The 15203-nt window shown below is 40.6% G+C and overlaps 1 protein-coding gene across 3 annotated transcripts in view; it reads right to left on the reverse strand.

Annotated features, from left to right (window-relative positions):
- ADAMTS6 (ADAM metallopeptidase with thrombospondin type 1 motif 6) overlaps positions 1-15203 on the reverse strand; it is a 310696-nt gene that overhangs the window by 16924 nt on the left and 278569 nt on the right. For all 3 annotated transcript variants that reach the window (XM_066602794.1, XM_066602795.1, XM_066602793.1), the window contains exons 21-22: positions 11402-11531; positions 7402-7606 (exon numbers count right to left, since the gene is read on the reverse strand). In XM_066602794.1, coding sequence (XP_066458891.1) covers positions 7402-7606; positions 11402-11531 — 335 coding nt within the window. The remainder of the gene's footprint in view (positions 1-7401; positions 7607-11401; positions 11532-15203) is intronic.

The raw sequence follows: 15203 nt of genomic DNA on the forward strand, positions 1-15203 counted from the left end.
TTCGTAAATCTGTCCCATTGACTTTCAACTATTGGAAGTATTTTAGTTGGAAATTCTCTTAAAACGCAAAGCACAGAACTACAGATACGACTGCTCAACCATACAGTAAAGTCTTAAATTTCACATTTCACCACTTCAGTAAACGTTTACTAGGAGGACTTACACAACATCACACCATGCCCCCTGGTCATCAAAGCATTTTGTTTTCTTATTTAGAAATAAAGCCTTTTCCTTGTAACATGGGTTCTGATAAACCACTCATACCATCTGTTTGAGATATACAAAATCCCATTGAAGCCGTCTCGTACATCTAAATCTCAAATTACTCCCCTAGCTTGCCTCTGCCAAGGATATCAGACGTTCCAAGGTCAATCTCACCCTAACACTGTAGTGATGTTAGACATTATTACTTGACTTAATAAACATGTCAGGGTCCATTATATAAGAGATCCTATAAATGATGTGCCTCGTTGTGCTTATAACCGAAGGAAAAAAATCTTATTGAACCCTTTGACCCGATGCTGCCTTATTGATCCGGTCTTGTGATTTCACCTTTAAAATAACACACAAAGCACTATGTGCCGGCCAGTTAGATTAGTCATTTCTTGGGAATGGACCACAGTGTTTCATGCTTGTTAAAATTAAAAGCATTAATGTGTTTTATAAAGTACAGTCAGGAGGGGTGTCGTGTCTCCTTAAGGAGAGCACCCAAAAAGTGTGTGGAGACATCTAGGGGGTGAGTGGGTCGGGGAATGGCATAGTCTCTCCCCACGGAGAGCACCCAAAAGGGATGCGGGACACCTAGAATGTGAGTGAGGAGAGTTATAAGGCCATGAAAGCTCCTCTGGGTAATTTATGCAAATAAGGAAGATGGTATTAGTTCCATCTTCCTTATTTATAAAGGAGATTAATGCACTTGATGTGACCAGTAATAGAAGACAGCACGATGGGACGGTTTTCTTTTGTATTTGCTGCACCGGGAGGTGAGGTAGAAATGGTAAAATCTTACCCTCGTCCCACAGTGAAGTCAAGATTGCAGTAAAACAAAAACAAAAACACATTCTACTCAATTACATGCAATAGAAACAGGAAACAAAACAAAAACATACACTCTTTTTGTGAACCATTAAATTATGTTCTTAGGAGAATTCTAAATTCTGCTGGTAACTGCTTGGAATCCATCAGCCCTAGCTAACCCACATAGGGTTAAATCAGGTGTGCACAGAGGACCCTCCATACTGACCCTAAATCAGAGTCAGGGGGATTCTGGTGGTCATTTATAATAGCTTAATGAAAAAGAACTTGCAAGAGGAAAGCATTGTCAATTAGCAGTTTTATTCCAGTGTTACCACCAGAGCAGATAATAGAAAATATATTGGTTTAGATTTGTGAAATGTACTAATTTATTTTCGATATACGTACCAACAAATGGATATGAACTAAGCAAATGGTAATATTCAACAATTAAAAAAAAACAAACAATGTTAAGTCGATAACACTGTATCGCATTTTAGTGTGAAGTGTAATCAGTTCATTCTTAAAGGTGTTATCTGAAGAGAATAAATAAAATTACAAAACTCCAAAACAAAATCACAGAGGTGAGAGAAAAAATGTACAAAGACATGACTGACAGAAAAAGAAGCCAAGAACTAACACAAATTGCTAACATGCATAGTCTGCACATGTGAACTGATACCAAGGATGTCAGCCATCGTTAAGTGTGACACACCATACATGGCATCACTGTGGTGATACAGGGTAATTCCCTGCTTTGCCAGTACGGGTTGTAATCCTGTATGGAGTGGTGCACTTATCTATGGCTGGCATCCTTGGTATCAGTTCATATGTGCAGACTATGTTTGTCAGCAGTCACCCCTCCCCCAATCTGAACTGGGTTGAGCTGGGTGGCTGTATACTAGTCCTCATTGAACATTTAGCTCACTCATATTGCAATCTGGCTCTCTGCATTCTATCAGGGTCTAATGGTGATTGAGCCTGCCCTGCAGTTTATCAGATAGTGCATTCTTGGCTTCTTTTTCTGTGAGTTAAAACTCCAAAACACATTTATGCCACCTCACTGATCCCTCTGGTATAATCTATGCCAAAATGCAATTCTATTCTGCATATACCAAGTCCCAGCATCACCGCTGAGCTATTCCTTCACTTCCAGCTATTCAGAGGAACTTAGTCACATGAAGTATAATGACCCATGTTCTTCACATTTCCTTGTACTATTATTTCCTGTCTACTCATAGAATATACTTAAAGAGTACTTGCACCTTCATGATGGAGAGCTCATGCTCTATTGGCCATTTTAGGCTCCTTCTGGCAGCTGAATATGACCCCATACAGCACTATATGGGGCCATCTTCAGCACCTGGAAGGAGCTTAAAACGGCCGACGGAGCATGAGCTCTCCAGCAAGAGAAAGTGCAAGTACTCTTTGACTATATAGAATGACCTCACGTTGATTCTTAATTCAAGGGGTTCAGTGTTTAATTTTCCCATCTCATTACCCTAATCCACACAAGGGCCTATTAAAGGGTTGTCTAGTTGTAAACTATTGATGGTCTATTCTTAGGATAAGCCATCAATAGTAGATAGTGAGAGTCTGCCACCTGGGTCAGCTCAGACAGCTGCAGAAATCAGCTGAGTGCGTGAGTGTGCCAGCCCGACAAACAGCTGATTAGCAGGGATCCTGGGCAATGAACCCAAGCCAGTCTACAACTGATGGCCTATCCTAAGGATAGCTCATAATTAGTTGAGTCCTGGACAATAATCTAATCGGTATGTTTTGGATTGTAGAGGAAAATCCATCTGAACATGGAAGGAGACACAAACGCCAAACTCCATAAATAAATTACTTGAAAGCACTGCGGAATAAGTTGGCGCTATACAAATTACAAGATTTATTTTTTATTTCTCTGCCATGCCTCTAATTCATTAGTTCTGGGTCCCGTTTAAAGCCTCCAAGATAGCGGATGCAGTATTCAGATGACCTAATCCCCACAGTCCATTGCTAGTGTTAGACTACCCATGCATTATACCAGCTGTTTGATTGGCCATGACTGCTCACCTGATCAGCAGTGGCCAACCAGACAGCAGTGCACAACGTTCATTAGGTATTTTAAAAAAATGTTGGTTCCATCTTGAATGACTGGAAAGGAGGCCTAGAACTTGCAGATAGGAGGGGCAGCAGTGAACAACAACTGCAGGTAATACATCCCACGCTCCACTGGTCCCAGGACAGAATTCTGTCCCAAAACCGGAGGGTTGCTTTATTGCAAACATAAAGGAACATACAAGTTATATATTTGAAAGACATTTGATGCCAGTTTCTTAACGAAGAAAATACCTTAACTTGTAGATCCTATGTTCCTTAAATAAGATTCTGAACCGCTAACCACCCTGCACCCTTAAAAATAACTACTATGGCTCTAGTCCTGGCTTACAAGTGTTCCAGATTAGAAATAAAAAAAACCTTATATATTTATCTAGCGCTGAAAAACAAATGTGATCCCCCCAGTTCTGGTATGCATGGATGTTTTTACTGCACTGTGCCAATATGCTGGCATTTTCAAAACTGCTTTCATGTGGCACCCACTTACCACATTTCTAAGATAACAATGTTTTATTTAAATTCTTTTTTACAGTTCAATCAGTCTTTGTAGTGTTTTAGTAACCCAAGCACTTCGGAGGGGGAAAAAAAAGGAAGAACGTGTGTAAATTCTTTTATGTGAGCACAAAATGCACTTATTATTATAGAGTGCACATTGTAATCTAATGAATTACTATTATAACATGACAGCTCAGGCTTTGTAGTGTGCATGCCGCAAAGAACAACTCCGATCTGTTCTTTCTCAAAGACATGGATTTCAGCAAAATCCGGAATTATCTTTGCTCTACGACCACTATCAAGCCGTTACATTAGAAGCAATCTTTGTTTTCTAAGAACTATAAGCCCATCGTGGCTTCTAAGAAACGGTGAAAGTTTTCTCCTACTGTTTTCATCAACCCAAAAAATACCCCAGCCTGAGGATCTGCAGGTCATGCCAGAATACAACTGGGGACTTTAACCATATCTTACAGTTTACAGTCCCATCCAACAATTATGGTAACATCCGTGCTCGAGAAAACCCAACAGATCAGTTTGAAAGAGGTTAAAACTGACCGAGTTTTATGTTTATCGCCTACAGTAAATTATTGGCATAGTATTATCTGGCTTCTGAGACGTGCTCCTTTGAAAACTGATTAGAGGCTTTATTACTAGAAGCTGACAGGGTAAGCTGAGAATTACTTTTGATCTGCTCTTGCTGTTGTATACCTATGATTTGCTGACGTGTTCTTTGCCGTCATATATCCAACACACGTTTTCATTAAAGTTTAGACACACATACAAAAACCATTTATGGTTTTAACAGACAGAGTAAAAATAAAAGCATCTTCAACCATTTAAGGATCAGTGATCTAGTCATGAGGATCAGATTCACTGATGAATACACGTATAGGTTACTGAGAAGACCCAACATACAGCCATTTAAAGGGGTTGTCCCGTGCCGAAACGGGTTGTTTTTTTTTTTCAACCCCCCCCCCCCCGTTCGGCGCGAGACAACCCCGATGCAGGGACGTAAAAAAAAAACCGCTCAGTGCTTACCTTAATCCCCGCGCTCCGGTGACTTCTATACTTACCGGCTGAAGATGGCCGCCGGGATCCTTTTCCTCCGTGGACCGCAGCTCTTCTGTGCGGTCCATTGCCGATTCCAGCCTCCTGATTGGCTGGAATCGGCACGTGACAGGGCGGAGCTACACGGAGCCCCATTGAAGAAAGCAGAAGACCCGGACTGCGCAAGCGCGTCTAATTTGGCCATTCGACCATTTTAGACGGCGAAAATTAGGCGGGCTCCATGGAGACGAGGACGCCAGCAGCGGAGCAGGTAAGTGAAAAACTTTTTATAACTTCTGTATGGCTCATAATTAATGCACAATGTACATTACAAAGTGCATTATTATGGCCATACAGAAGTGTATAGACCCACTTGCTGCCGCGGGACAACCCCTTTAATGAACCGACATATTAAAGAGGTTGTCTCATCAAAACAATCCAACTAGGGCATATGTACGTCAGTTGGGGGGTCCTCCACTTGGCACCCCTCTCAGTGAGCCAGAGCAAAGAGCTCCTGAACCGGCCATCTATCATAGTCGACTGACTCTTCCCTTAGCAAAATTAGTGGTTTGCCAAGTTTGGAGAGTCCAACTTATGAAAATCAAATAACCACTGTAGTGGCTCTCAGTGGTGAGGAGAAAACTACCTTAAGTGAAATATTAACTATTTATATGTCCAATAACTGAGAAAGAGACCCAAGTTGTCTCAAAAGCTAGCATTTAGAATCTATTCAGTTGGCCAATATAAAAGGCATAATACACTTCTTGAATAGTGGTTTAGGAGTATTTTACTAAACCCCAGCTCTTTCTTGTTAGAGGTCCAGGCTGCTGCTCTGACCTTAATGCTCAGATTGGCTTCTGTATGCAAGTACTAGCGCACCAGGAAGTCAATGGATGGAGAGCTGATTTCACTACAGAAAGTACATAATCAATAACTGCAAGAACCCCCCCCCCCCCTCCCCATTCACAACCACCCCAAAAAAGATCACTATGTGATTACTGGTATAAATACACAAGGCAAATTAGCTAAACTAAGGGGTTTCTTCTGTTGTGCTTTTTAAAGGAGTTTTCTACCCTTTTTTCAACTGATGACCTATCCTGTGGATAGGTCATCAGTAGTTGATGGATGGAGGTCCACTGCTCAGGACCCCTGTCCATCACCTGATCATCCAGCTTGCGGTCAGGGAAGTGGGTTGGACGTTGTCATCAGCAGTCAGCACAGGAAGTGTGAACACCAACTTCCCTCCCACTGCGCTGCTCTTCCACTTTCTGCTTCTCTCATGGTCAAGACATTCCTTCCAGTCCTGACCATGATAGAAGCAGGTAGTGGAAGAGTGTTGTGTTCCCTTTGAATTCAGTGGGAGTGAAGCGGGTGCTTCCACTTCCTCCCCCTTCCACTGATGACAACTTTCAGCCTTCTAAATTGTACAGCAGGCCAGACGATCAGCTGATGGAAGGGTGTCCCAAGCAGCAGGCACCCACCCATCAACTACATACAGAGGATTGCTTATCAGCTTAAAAAATGGCAGAGAACCCCTTTAAGGATCGTTTGGTTTGGAAAAAGTTGAGAAAGTGAAGAAAAAGACTTGTATTGGGGGCTTTGGATACAGGTGGATGCGAGTTCTTTTTCCATAGAGCAATATGGAATATGTAGTCAACTGATAATAAATTCTAATATAATGTCATAAAAACAACATTTGTACTTCCCCGTTCTGATTAAGAAACAACTTTCTCAGCCCTCATTTCATTCTTTAAAAATATGACCCAATTCTGACATCACAGATTTACATTTTAACATACCTAAAAATTTAGGAAAATACATGACTTTTTTTTTCTCTCCTTGAACGTTAGCCTTCAAGAGATATACAGAAAAAAGCTGCAAAAGTATTGGTTAGGATGCATAAAGATGGATGGTTACTTGTTTCAGTTGTCTCACAAGACTTTCCTAGCCTAGGGCAACCTTGAAGGTTGGTTTCAGGAATGTCTATAACTGTAAATGAAATAAGCATATTTCAGACTCTACCTAATATGTTTTGTGGTATTGCTAAGCTTATAGTCTTAGGCCTCCTTCCCACGAGCGTGACGGGCTCCGCAGCGTAATATTCCGCTGTGAAGCCCGTCACGGCGCCCCCCAGAGCCCCTATACTTACCTGCGGGAGATAGCGTGAAATCGCTTCCCCGCCCACCGCCGCGCGTCACCGCCCGTCACCGCCCACCGCCCTCGCGTCACCAGCCGTGTCACGTGCACGGCCGGCCGTGTCACGTGACGCGGCCGGACCGCGTCATTTGGCGTCATATGACGCTCGGCGGTGGGCGGGAAAGCGTTTTTTCACGCTATCTCCCGCTGGTTACAGCGGGAGATAGCGTGAATGGACGGCTTCCATTGACTGCAATGGAAGCCGTCAGTGCGTACAGCCCGTCCTCACCCGCAGAAAATAGAGCATGCTGCGGGTGAGGACGGGAGAAATCGCGGTGCGTAATTCCGCGGTGGAATTACGCATCGTGAGCATTGTGCTATTAGGTTCAATAGAACCTAATAGCTGCGGGCAACGCAGCGGATTTTCGCCGCGAATTACGCGGCGGAAATCCGTTCGTGGGAAGGAGGCCTTACAGGGAAAATTGTGTAGTTTGGACAGTTCTGCATTTACTAGTATCATAAAACGGCATCAAATATGGAAACATAAATTAACCATATACAGTAAGATATAACATTTAGATTATTATAGGATGTTAATCTTACTTCAGACCAGTCCAAGGCAACCCACTGAGGAGGACAAGATTGATTATTACAAGCTTCCTTTTCAATGGGCCGGTGAGTTAAGCAGCTGATGTCATCTAGTGTCTCTTCTTCTGAAGGTCCAATCCTTCGAATACAAAGCACTGTCCGTGTCCGAATTCCCCCATCACATGTCTTACTGCACTCAGACCAGTCACCGATAAACCATCTGTAGTAGAAAGAATATAGAGCTCATCCAAGTTGTTTAAGCAACACCAAAGTGCAGTAACTGCTGAAAATCTCCAAAAATGTGCAAAATAGGTCAGAGGTCTTCTTCAGGACGATGTACGCAAGTTTTACTTAAACACTCAAAAACTCCTAAAATATAACTTTTAATGAAGAATACTAAAAGCAAAAAATGGCGGCTATATGCAGATACAACACAAATATTAGTCTACACTAACGGGCACTGTGTATAGTTCCTGAACCTGGGTTGGCTATGTCTATAGTGTCTAGAAGACGATAAAGCCAATTTGTAGACAAATGAAAGTAAAAATACTCAAAGAAGGAACAGTAATTCGATAGGGAAGGCAGCCAAAGGGACAATAGCACCTGACCACTGAGGTAATGCCTATCTGCCCATTGCTTTGAGCGTCTAGACCTGTCCACTCAATAATAGAGATGAGGATCAGTATGTAGAGTGTAGGTTTGGGGATAGGACCCAAAAGGGTATAATGAAAAGGGTCTAGTATCCCACTAAGTGCACGAGAATCAAACCAGAGATAAGGCACTAAGATCACCATAGGCCTATTGTGATTTGTAATCTGGATGATTCCTAAGTGCAATAATGTGGTTCACTAAAGACAATTACGGTATGCCTCGACGCATTTCTGTCGTACTAACGACTCTTCAGGAGCCTGATTAGAAAAAGAACCATAAAAAAGAGATGTAGTGATAAACCTAGAAAATATCTCACTAGACCAATGAGCTGAGCTCAAGGGTAAGACAGTGTCTAGTAAAGAACTAGATCACAGTGCCTAGTGAAGAGCAAAAAGCACTACAATCCCAGCAATAGTCTATGGCTAACATAAAATGAAGGCGGTACCCTATCCTGCTAGGAGATGCGGTTCTTGGGTGAATAAATAATTAGATGCAAATAGCATGTATCGCCATTCGGGTTTACGGATGGCCCTATAGGATGGTATTATAGAGCAAGATGCAGATAGGACCCTGTTCCTATACTAAATATCCGATCATATTGTATGAGCTGCAGAAATGCAAGTATAGGAGTGCCCTGTATCCAGATGAAGGCTACTGGATACTAGCTATAATAGAAATGCATCAGTAAGAGAACCAAAATAAAAAATATATCTGATCTCAGCAACCACAGTTTTGGGTCTGCATTGTGATTTTTGTGACCACACCATTTTGCTTGATCTGTTACAACATGAATAAAAACTAACATAGAATATGATGTCACTCAGTTTATGGTACAAATAAACAGACAAACTTTTGAGGACAAACAGTAAATTGCTAACCCTTGGAAAAAAATGTTCCAGCAACTTTTTTCAACAAGTTGGGAAAAAAAGTCTAATATCCAAGCTTGTGAACAAAACGTTACGACTTGTATCCAGCATTAATTATTAAATCCATCTGATAAAAGTGGGAGTTGGTCACCAGGGCTACTCCTAGTATATTTCAAAAAAATCAAAAGTTCATGAACCTTCAGAAATAAAACTTGATAGTTTACTTTTTCATAGAAAATCTAAGTCTATTCAATACACGATTTGCCAATAATTTGATAAAATGGTCATGTATATGTGTCACCAGCACAGAATCTAGAGTTGACAGACGATGACACATTAGTTCCGTTATGTATGAAAGCCCCGGCATGTTCTAAAATGACAGCAATTTAAATTAAAATCAGTTTAAGCTTTTAGCAGGTTGCCTGTGCACCGCCATGGCTCTCTATCACAATAAAGGAACAAAAGTCTTTTAAAAACAAGGAACAGCATGCTGCTCAACCCTGGAAGGCCGCCAAAGATGTTTAAAGTTGACATTTTTGTCATGTGCACAGTTTCATATAGTACTGTGTTGCCTCTAAGGAGAAGATGCGAAAAATAAGTTACCATAAGTTTTGTTCATCCTGCATCGGAGTGTGAAATTCTTCATTATCACATGTTGACAGGTTTGACGTTTTCGGTGAGAAGACAGATTAATAGTACGCTATGTGCTAAACTGGTTAAGAATGATCAGACAGCAGAGGCAATGCTATGGTATACAGTCTGTAACTGATGACATACAAAATGTAACCTAGCCAAGATTCTCTTACAATTTCTTTGGAACCTTATCTTAACCATCTGTTGACTTTCATGTAAGAAAACTGAATTTTCAGGAATTACTCCTGAAAGATAACCAATTCAAGAATGAGCTGTTTCTTAAGTTGTATGTAAAGATAAGAAAGAGACTGCACCAACCAACGTAATTGAGGTTTGGTCAATGCTTTCCTCAACAGATCATACTCTTGTTACAGAATGGAGCTCACTGGGGAAACGTTTCAGACTGCTCAACCGTAGCTTTTGCCCCACTAAGGTTCAAGGGAGGCTGCTTCTAATAAATGAATACCAAATGTTTTCCGAGACACTTCATCCTTCACATATGCAAAAGGAAAAATACTGTTTAGTTGGATAGATTTATCATGTTCACGGACTGTCAAAATCCTCAGCTGTACAAATGGTAAACAGCCTTCAGCTTCAGACAGAAGCACTCCAGCAGAGACCACAATAAATCCTTAAATTAACAACAAAACTTTTTCTTGAGACTTTAAGTCAATTTCTTCTTACTACAAAACACATTTTACTCCTAGACCCCCAAAAATGTCTGTCTGTGCACTCTGGATGCTGCCCCTCCTGCTACAAGCCATCCCCATGGGATTTTGCTTTTTAAGTTCCTTATGGGTATTTTAACTCCTCAATGGTTCAACAAATTTTCTGCTGAATGTTTTTGTTTTCCATTTAGTAAAGAATTTTTTGTAATTTGTCATTTGCATCATTTAGAAGTGCTTAAAACGGCAGTGCGCAATTTTGTGGCACTTTTCCTCACCCCCACAATTGCATAAATTAGGTAAAAAAAATGGACCCACAATGATGGTTTTCTATAGAATCAATTGCTTTCTACAAATAAAAATAAATAAAATACCAAGATTGCCACTATCAGCCCCTTTTCATATGCGCATCTTGATGGGGGAGCCAAACTTGGAGTTCCTATCTCTTAGCCAAATTTGAATATTCACCGTGTAATACTAAATTTCGTTTGCAGTCCCAATGTACGGCCAGTGGGGACTTACTCTGATAATAACATCTGATCACCAGGGATCTATGATGTCAATGCATTTGCCAGATCTGCTTCAATATATTAGGGATTGTCTTGTTCAAACCACCCTTCAAAACTGTTGATTGTGACAATATGCACATGCATTGTGTGCACTACTACCAAAATGTGTGAATGTAGCCTACTAGGTTTTTCTTGTATCATTAAGAATATATATCAGTATATGTAACAAGAGTGAGTGTGGCCAAGAGGCCGTAACCTTAGGAATATGAAAGTTTCACCTAACTATATTATACACATAGCGTAATATATGCACTAGAACATGCATATTGTAAATAGCCATTTCAAAGTCAAGTAGACCTGATTGCTCAGAGTAAAGTCAGTCCACATGTTTGGTCAAAAAGGCAATCGGTAAAGGGCAGTGACATGTTACATTTTTTTAAATTCTGAAACAGTACCACTCCCAACCCAGCACGGTGTCGAAATTGCAACTGAAGGCTGAACCTTACCAGATGCCCACCAGAAGGCTATACAGTCTGGAAAAGTCCAGAGGTGATCTCGGACAATCAGCCTCTGCAATGTCAATAATATAGCACATTCCAGGTAACTTTCTACTTTTCCCATTGTCATTTGCCTCACAACCGGCTGCTGGACTTCCAGTCTCTTACTATACAGCAGACAGAGTAGTACTTACTCAGGTGGACAAAGCTCTGTATTACAGGCTCTCTGATTTTCTGGTGGCTTACTGTCCAAATCACAGTAATTGTTCTGCACAACAGAGTTGTCATCCAGTCTTTTACACACAACCTCTTGTTTCTGGATACCTGCAAAACAATTATAAACCGGTTAAAAAAATTATACAAAAAAGTATATGATCATACAGAACAGGACTGGTTACATAATGTAAAGGTTATAATGTAGAAACATTTATTCTTCTCCCATTTACGCTATTTGTGAAGTTTTGTGTAAAGTATCTGCACAGGGACCCATTTGGCAGTGCCATTTTGTCAAGTCTTGACATTGTACTGCCTCTTCGGTCAAGAGGGTACAGCTAGAAGTCCACAAGTTCCAGTTTGGAAGGCTTTCAACTGGCATACTCAGTATTCACAGAGTCAACTAATTTAGAAAATATACAGATGAGATAATGGACTACATTTCTTAGTTGAGGAATGGATAATTATATAATTGTGGTCAAGATTATTGGCACCCCTTAATATTAGGTACACCAAGTAAAATATTTCCTGAAATAAAGTATATAGTGAATCAGCTTGGATATATGAACTGGTATGTTTAATACAGAAAAGCAGAAGACACAAAAATAACAAAATAAAAACTTTGCAGGAGAAAAGGTTACAAAATTGAAAACAATGGTAGATTAATGGCAAAAACGACTAAATCAGACTAACCTGTGATTAATTGGAAATCAGACTCACCAGTCCCCACCTTGTCATGCTCCCATGACTGTAATTAGCCTATGAATGGTAGCTTTGATGCTTAAAAAGACCAGTTTTATTTGCAGTTTCTTATTCACAATGGCAAACACTAGAAAACTATCTAAGCAGACCAGAAATGCTATCATCACCAAGTACAAGTAGTCGAACGGATAGAAGGCTATCTGCAGAGACCTTGGCATCGCAACTTCAGCAGTTTGAAATGTTATCAAGAAGTTTGGTACTAATAGAACAGTAAAAAGAAACTTATCGGATGTGGTGGAAAATTTGTATATATTACAAATTGATTAAAGAACCGTACGAAGGTTGGTTTGAAATGTAGCAAAAAAAACACCATATGCTGCATACTGAATGAAATAAGGCTTTATGAGTGAAGGATAAGAAGTACCCCACTGCTTAAAGAAATGCATAATAATGAGAGACCAAACTTGGCCAAAAATTATACAGACAAACCACAATCCTTTTGGGAAAATGTCTATCAACAGATGAAGAACTAGAGCTCTTTGGTAATGCATACGAACGTTAGGTTTATGGATGATGAAGCCTATTAAGAAAAATGCACCCTAGGTACAGTGAAACATGGTGTAGGATCCATAATTTTCTGAAGGACTGAAGGTCTTGAACGTGTTACAGAAACAATGAAATCAGAGGATTATCAGAGCAAAATGCTTACAAGTGTAGGAAAACTAGGCGCGAGTCACACAAAATGGGTCCTACAGAAGGATAATGACGCAAAGCACACATCCAAAATTCCTCAAGAACAGTTAAGAAGGTTTTAAAACTGACCAGCAATGAGGCCTGATCTCAATCGAAATAAAATCTTTGGAGAGAGAGTTTAAATCTGCTATTACAGAAAGAACCTGAAAACATTCGAGAGCTTGTCGGAACTACAGTGCAAGAATGGAAGAAACTACTAGACAGGTGCAAGAAGCTCACACATGGATACAAAAATGATTGGGGGTTATCTTGTTTCTAAAGGTTGTACAACTAAGTATCAGGGAAGAGTGCCTTTAATCCTGTTTACTGTATGTCATACATGAGGTTTCTGCTTTCTTTTTAAAAAATGACTACATGTATGTCAATAGGTAAACCTTTTTGTTGGATCTATTTGGACGTGCTATTAAAATATTCTAATGATAACGTTAGTACATATCCATTTATTTCTCAAGATACTGACTTTTTAAGGGCTCGTGCATATCAGTGCTTTGGGTTTCCACTTTCCTGCTTCATTCAGGAAGCAGAAAAACAGCAATGCCTGGCCGAACGAATCCATCTTATGACAGAACCCAACGGACCCCACTGATTATAATGAGGTCCGTTCAGTTGCTCGCCAGACGCCCTGGCATTTTTACGGGACGAAATAGTGCAGCTTGCATGAGAAGATTTGCCCAGTAATAGCAAATGAAATATATCCCAAGCAAGGGGAATAATTTCCCCAAGATGAAGCTCCATTTTGAGTTGTCTCTAGTGTTCTGGATCCCTCTAAACCTCTGGCTCTGTGGGATGCCTTGACAGAAGGCTGTCAGGGCATGCTGAGAGGTATGGCTCTCAAGCTGTTGCAAAGCCATACGTTGCAGACCAGTGCTCTACACTATGAACCACAACAAATACACAATATCCATTCACCAAGTCCATTGTAAAATTAAGGTTGTCTTCTTAAGTCATTGACCTCCCTTATAGCACAGAATATCTCAAAGCAAGATCTCTTCTCTAGTAATCCAAAAGCCTTATTAAAAGCGTTGATTCAAGGTCCCAGAAGAATAATTGCAAGCAGTTGCACAAAAGATTTATGACTTATAATAAAAGAGTGTCCTTACAAAGACTTCAGTGATTAGGTGACAGTGTCTCAGGGATGGAATTATTGGTGTTCCTCAGGATCTAGTCTCACTTTTCAGGACTACAAATCTAGAACTACAAAGCATTGGACACTTTACACTCAAGCATGTTAACAATGCATTCACTTTAATGAACAGTCACAAAAATAAATGTTGGTATAAGATTACACTTCATGAGAACGCCAGAACCTGGTGAATTGTGCATCAATAAACCCATAACAAGCTGGTTAACCCAGACATTCCTTCTGACAGCCTCATCAAATCATGGGATGTTCATCCTTTTGCCAGTACCTTTGTCTTCCCAGTGGAAAAAGCAACTTTATATTTAAGTATTCTTTCTCAAGATACTAATCTATAAACACAATTTTCATTAAATGAGAGTTTATGAGCAGCATAATGTGTCTGAGTTTTCTGGACGCCATTTTTAGACTTTTTTCCCATTGCCCTTGTCAAAACCAAATGGAAAAAGTCGATAATGAATTTCATAGCCATGCAAAGCTCATTTCAGCTTCTAAAAAATGAAATAATTAGGTGAGCAACAACCAAATGTACAACACTGGTTCTGAATCGTAAAAGTAGTTGTACTACTGTAGAAATGCATTATCAGCTTAAAGGGGTTGTTCAGTTACTGAACTACATTCCCTCGACAGCTGAAACTGTTGTAAAACAACAAACAGAGCTCTATTCACCCCTTGTCTTTCGCCCCACCATGGTTCTGGCATTTGTCATGCCAGATGATATCACTGGAAGTCAGCTGACCACTGCAGACAATCAGAGGCTGCAGTGTCACTGCCCTGAACTCCTGGCATCATGGCACCCAAGGATGTGGTCGCTGATGCCAGAAGAACGGGAGATGATGCTGCAGCCTCTGATTGGTAGCATCGGTCACCTGACTTCCGGTGACATCATCTGCTATAGGAAATGCCGGGATCACGGCAGAGCTGCAGCGGTCGATCGCAGTGGCAAAAGGAGGGTTACGTACAGCTCTGTTTGTTATTTTAACGCAGTTACAACTATCAGGGGAATGTGTCTAGTTACCGGACAACCCCTTTAAAGGGAAATTCCACTTACTATGAATAGAAGAAAGTAGTGGAACAGGGTAGACGGTAGTGTTTGTTCAAACAGCCCTGTCTGTATACTTGAATATGGCAGTGTACACCGATTGTACATTGTTGGATATAGCTCTACTAGTAACCTGCATACAGTATAA

The sequence above is a fragment of the Eleutherodactylus coqui genome, chromosome 5 (assembly GCF_035609145.1).
Source record: "Eleutherodactylus coqui strain aEleCoq1 chromosome 5, aEleCoq1.hap1, whole genome shotgun sequence".
Taxonomy (NCBI): Eukaryota; Metazoa; Chordata; class Amphibia; order Anura; family Eleutherodactylidae; genus Eleutherodactylus; species Eleutherodactylus coqui.